This window comes from Gavialis gangeticus, unplaced genomic scaffold (assembly GCF_001723915.1).
Source record: "Gavialis gangeticus isolate Ggan-Ray unplaced genomic scaffold, GavGan_comp1, whole genome shotgun sequence".
In the NCBI taxonomy this organism is placed as follows: Eukaryota; Metazoa; Chordata; order Crocodylia; family Gavialidae; genus Gavialis; species Gavialis gangeticus.
Genome location: NW_017729025.1, coordinates 27,280,233 through 27,286,257, shown reverse-complemented (window position 1 = coordinate 27,286,257; position 6,025 = coordinate 27,280,233). Strand labels below are relative to the sequence as shown.

The window sequence follows — 6,025 nt, the reverse complement described above, 5'->3', positions numbered from 1 at the left end:
GCTATCACGGCTGCTTTTCCCCTCTTCCCCCCTGCTGCAGAATTCAGTAGTGGCAGGAGAGGGAGAAAGGAAGGTGAACCATGCAGAAGTCATGTCTCCAGCCTAAACCTGTGCCAAACAACTGATGAGCTCAGAGAGCTCATGACATGCAGAGCTTCCAGTAGGAGCTGCATTGCCATGCCAGTGAACTCAAAGAGCATGCTGTGCATGTATCATACAGCTAGAGGAAATTTAGCCACATGCATCTTTCTGCAATCCTGGGTCCACCCATGTTGAGGGGATAATTCATTTTCCATGACCATTTAGTGCTTGACTTTTCTGTGGAGACTAAAATAAGGGGGGTAATTGTCCTAGCCTTTGTTGTGCTGATATCCATCAAATATGAATTGGAATGAGATAGCTGACTCAATGTACACAGGCTACAAAACAGCCACGAAATGTTAACAACTTTTGGATGCTGCTGATGTGGTCTGATTCAAATTTGGGACCTAGCAGTGAAAGGATTTTTATCCTTGTTATGCATCTTCTGAACCCCACCCCCACAAGCTGCTTAATTTTGCATTAACATATTTTGCTGTGAAGTAAACATGTGCATGTACACGTGCACATGCTTACTTCTCAGTATACCTCCCTAATCTTAAGTAAATTTGCTACCTAGAACCCAGGGGGTTCCTGGAGCAGCAGGGACCCATTGCAGGGCTGCAGGGAACTGAGTGAAAATCTTCTCTCTAATCCCCTCATGTGTGGATGCCTGCCTGAAAACCTTTACTCCTGGTTAGCCTACACCATGGTAAATCTAGGCTGGAGTAAATGCATGTGTAATCATGCTCACTAAGTAGGACCTGCATGATCAGCTCCCCAAGGTACCTTCATCCAGTAGATGGTATTACAGGGCCTGTCCATTAGGTGGCAGAAAAGCCAGTTTGTATTGAACAAATGGCTATCATAGAGTAAAGTTGACCAAGGAAGTAGGCACATGATTGGTTCATTGGTGTGACTTACCCTGATGCAGAGTTACTCTTCACTTTCTGAGAGTAAACTCAAAGTAGAGTTAGACTGTTTATTGTATGTCCACCACACATCTACAATGGAGTAAAGTCAATTTACTTTGTAGTAAATGTGTGACATGCCCACCTTCCTACCTAATTCCTCTGAAATACAGATTTTATTGTATGCATTTTCTCTGTTGACCTTATCTTTCTCTGTTAATATATATCCAATGATTTGTCAAACATTTTTATTGTTTTAAAGGCTGTAATGTTTTGCAGTGCCAGAAATTCTTCCTGATTTTCCAATGTACAGTGTGTGACATAAAGCTATAGACATACAATAAAAACAAACCCCCCCATCTGGTTGCTATGCTTATATACTTTTTACATGGACGATTTCATACCTAGATTGTGCTATTAATAGTTAGCAAAGGGAGAAGCAAAAAGCCAAATTGGCCATGTGTCTTTATTCAGTTAGTCAGGCAGTAAGCAGTCTTAGATAACAAGTTCTAACTGGGCAAACAAAGTGGGCAACTCTGATTTCAAAAACAGTTTTGAATCTTTTCACATCTCTTGAGATAAGATTTGCATACTCGTATGAGCATCCTGGCCAAAATACATGCAGAAGAGATTGTAATATACAGCGGGACATTAGAATATAGCATGCATTGACAAAGATGTTGAAATTCAGTCTCGAGTCAACTCTTTTGACTTAAGTGGATTTCCATCAGGAGTCAATATGGATCACTATTTTATAAGGCAAATTAGCCTGCCCAGTTATATAAAAAGTTTCACTGTGACTTATTCCATTTGAATTTTACTTAAACTTCTGTGTATGATTTTTGTTATCTTTTGTTGTAGCTCTCCTTGTCAGAATGGAGGAACATGTGTTGATGATAATGGGTTTGCATCCCATGCCTCCTGTCTGTGCCTTCCTGGTTTTGCTGGCAACTTTTGTGAAATAGATGTAGATGACTGCGAATCCAACCCTTGCAAAAATGGAGGAACATGCACAGATATTGGTGCAGGCTACAGCTGTCATTGCCCCCATGGTTATACAGGAAAATCCTGCAGCAGCCGCATTATATTCTGTGCTAGCCACCCATGTGAAAATGGAGGAACATGTAATGAACATCCTGAAAGAGGATTTGAATGCCTATGTAAGCCAGAATTTATTGGTGGAACCTGCAAACATCCCAAAAGAAACACAAGTCTTGATGGCATCAATATAGAGACTAAACACACAGAGAGTTATAATTTACCCCCAAATGCTCATCAACAATCAGTGCATCATCAAGAACATGAAGTCTTGAAGATAACAATGAAAGAAACGATCCAAAATGCAGACCCTTTGCTCAATAAAAGCCAGGTGATATGTTTCATTGTACTGGGCTTACTTACTTGTCTTGTTGTTTTGGGTACTACTGGGATTGTATTTTTCTCAAAATGTGAAATGTGGCTTGCAAATGCCAAATATAGCCATCTTCTTCGCAAGAAAAAGAATTTTTTTTTGAAATCTAACAATGGGGAGAACCTCTCAGTTAACATTATTTTCCCAGAGAAGATCAAACTGACTAATTACACCAAGAACTATACAGCCATCTAGGCGTACTTGAAAGCCTAGCAGCAGCTTGCAAGATTTAGTAGCAATATGTAAAATATACTGAACTTTTTACCTGTGGTGGCCATCCATGTTTGTAGTTACATTTGTGGTAGTTTGTGCTGAGTGGTAAAGAAATATACTGTATCTGTATTGTCAAATTAATTTTTCATTTCCGAAAATAAAAGTTTTAAAAAAATAAGGTTACAAAGCAAGGGATGTTAATCTAATTTTTTTAAGGCATCTTCTTTTTGTAAAATAAAAATATCTTGCCACAAGAGCTGTTTTCAGCTTTTTTGTATTATATACAGCTTGTTTGGGAAATATAGTACTTGTAAATTACTTATTAATCTAAAAATGCCTATTTTTAAAATAAACACTAATTAATGGCTATATTTAATAGTATTGCAAATTTATTATGCTGGAGGAAACTTGTCACAGACACTTGTACCCGGTGCTTCTTTTCATTGGGATAAAGTCTTTGTAATCAATTTTAATCTGACTCATTGTTTTGAAGTCTGCTTTCCTACAGAATAATACAGTGTTGCTATTATGTAGAAATAGTTGGGGAGAGAACAAAATTCAGTTGTGTGAAGACAAGAATTCCCTTTTCATTTTTAAGGCAAGTGTTTGTCTTTTCATGGGTTACCTTAAAATTGCCTTTGACCATTATACCCCATATTACAGGCACTAACTTTGACTGGTCCCATAAATGTTAACAATAAACCACATCACCTGTTGTAACCCTAGAACTGTCTGGAGGCAAAGAAAAAATCAAAAATACTCTTGTCTGCTGATACCCAGCTGAGTCTGTTTCAGGTTAAGGATCTCTTTAGCACAATGAGTTTCAACTAGGGTTCTGCAGCACACTGAGTACCATGACTTCCTTTTAGGGGTATCATGGGGTGACACTCCATACACCTACACATGATTTACAAAATAAACCCTAAGGTTTCAAATGGGAATCCATAGTGTTGAAAACATTCTGACTTGCTGTGGTCTTTCTGAGGTCTTTGCAACAGAATTGTTTTATTTTTCATAGTCCAAAAATAAGTTCAAACAAATAGCTGGTGCTTTCTGAGGGGTGCCTGAAGTCTATCAAGGGGTGCCTTGAGTCCCAAAAGGTTGAGAACCATTGCTCAAGCCAAGTGTCTACTGTTATTTCTCTTGCCTTGGGGATACAGGATGTTCCTGTACAATGAAATGGATGCTGTCTACATAAATAAAACCAGTAAAATTGCCTTTTGGTCTTCATCAATAATAATGTTGAGAACTTGCTTGGAACCATTATCAGCCCTTTTTCTAGTGATGCCGTCCACAAGTAAGCAGATATATTTCCGACTTTTCTTTAAAAATTGCACCGACTCCCTGAATGAAGCCTTGGCACTTAATTTACATTCAAATAGTGCTTGCAATCTGCAGCTCAGTCAACTACATAGACTGAAAAGACCTTGCTTGACCTGGAATACAGCTGCTCTGTATCAAGCTTTTTTTTTTTTTGCTGCTTCATTCCTTGAAGACAAGTTTTGTTTCTCCTTTTGTTTTAGTAAAAACAAAATATCCAGTAAAAAGACCAGATATTCAAGAATCAAAAGCAACAGGGTATGTGAGCAAAGGGTTGTAAGGTTATGTGAGTTTTTTTCTAAACTAATTTTCCTAAGGATATCTGAAGAACTAATACTTTACTTCCTTCTCTCCCCCCAGATTCATTTTTTAGCTTCTTTCAACTGCTTAATAATAGCTCTTCACATAAACTTACTGGCAGTTACTCAGAATGTCTGTAATGAAGAACAGGTCCATATTCAAGTATTTTACAAAAGTGCATTTAGGTCATTACCATATGATTTTTTTTTCTTTTAGTACTCTGCAATAAATAAAAGGTTTGATTTGTTAGTGCAAGGCTGTCCAACTGCTGGTCCATGCACTGCACCCAGCCCATGAGGGGTTCATGTGCAGCCCAGGGGCTCCTACCCAGCTACCATTCCTCATTGCTCTTTCTCCTGCGGTGGCTGGAGTGCCTGAGGCAGGGCAGCACAGTGGAAGGGAGACAGCAGCACAGAGAAGGGTTCATGCCATGGTGGTTGTTAGACCCAGACGCCATGCAGCACCCAACAACTAGGGAGACAATGGTCCAGTTGTTCATGGGTCCTGTTACTCATTAGCCAGAGCAGGCAGGGAGCAAACACCAGCACACATTGCTCGCAACAGCTTTATTCAGAATGGAGGCATCTTCGAACAAGCTCCCCCACAGACACCCAGTCTATGAACACAGCAAAAAAAGCTCCAGTTAGGCTTTTGAGTGGTGAGAGATGCGCGGGTGAAAGCCCGCTGTGCCCCCGCTCCGCCAAAGCCCCCTGCCTACCCCCCAGCAGCCACGGAGCCCCCCGCCAGCCCCCCAGCACAGCCAGAGGCAAGCGGGGCCTGTGGTGGGAGGGGGTTAACCCCTCACTGAGTGGGAGGAGGCAGCTGAGTGGAGCCAGGCCGGGTCAAGCTCCACCCAGGCCCTACTTTGCCCAGCCCCCCAGGGAGCCACATGACCGGAGCCATGCGAACAGGCTGCGCAAACAGGCGCACTTGCCTGCCAGCATGTGAGTTAGCGCAGAGTTTGCGCAGGAGGGCTAAAGACCCTGCCTGTGAACCCACCAGGGTAGACAGTCCCAGGCATAGCCGGCCTACAAGAGGCATGACACGAATGGGCATGCGTCGCACCCCAAGGGTCCCCTCGGGCTCTGAGGCCCCCCCCTCTGGTACCTCAGAGGTGGCCACCCAGACGTAGCCCATGGTTCTGGGCTCCATGCAGACAGAGCCCCTGGCTCTTGGCTGCATGGGCTGCCTGTCCCTTTTTCAGGCTCTGGTGGCCAGGAGCATGGCCACCACCCCGTGTGGGGTCTGCTCCTTTTTGGGGTCTCTGGCATGCCAGCTGGAGGAGCTCCAGGCCACAGTCCAGAGACTGCGTGCCATCAGGGACTCTGAGCAGGAGTTTGACTCCTACTGCCAGGCCCTTCTCCCCGGGGAGCCGGAGGGTAGACCACTGTCTCCCTCCAGGACAAAGGAGGACTCCGGGACCTCCCACTCTGTTCAGTCAGGGGCATGGACCAAGGTGGTCAAGGGCCCTCAGGTTCACCGCACCAAGGCCCCTGCCCTGCCGGAGCTTATCAACAGGTACGCACCTCTTGCTGCACCAGCAGAGCCTGCTGAGTTGCCAGTTCCCACAGGCAACACAGGCTCAACTGCAGCTACCGCCCCTGCTCTCCAAAAGACAAAATGTAAGGTGTTTGTTGTGGGAGACTCCATCCTGAGGGGGACAGAGGGGACAACCTGCTGCTTTGACCCCTTAGCCCAGGACGTCTGCTGCTTCCCAGGGCCCCCCGCAGCCGGGACATTGTGGAGAAGATCCCAAAGATCCTCCAGCCCACAGACCACTATCCTATGCTCC

General features: G+C 43.9%; 1 protein-coding gene across 1 annotated transcript in view; it reads left to right on the top strand.

Moving 5' to 3' along the window:
* The window catches only part of DLK1 (delta like non-canonical Notch ligand 1), a gene marked incomplete at its 5' end in the record, with an annotated part of 16,621 nt that extends 13,754 nt beyond the window's left edge, over window positions 1-2,867 (top strand). The window contains one exon of the mRNA XM_019519901.1: window positions 1,851-2,867. Coding sequence (XP_019375446.1) covers window positions 1,851-2,595 — 745 coding nt within the window. The remainder of the gene's footprint in view (window positions 1-1,850) is intronic.
* Window positions 2,868-6,025: the final 3,158 nt, after the last annotated feature.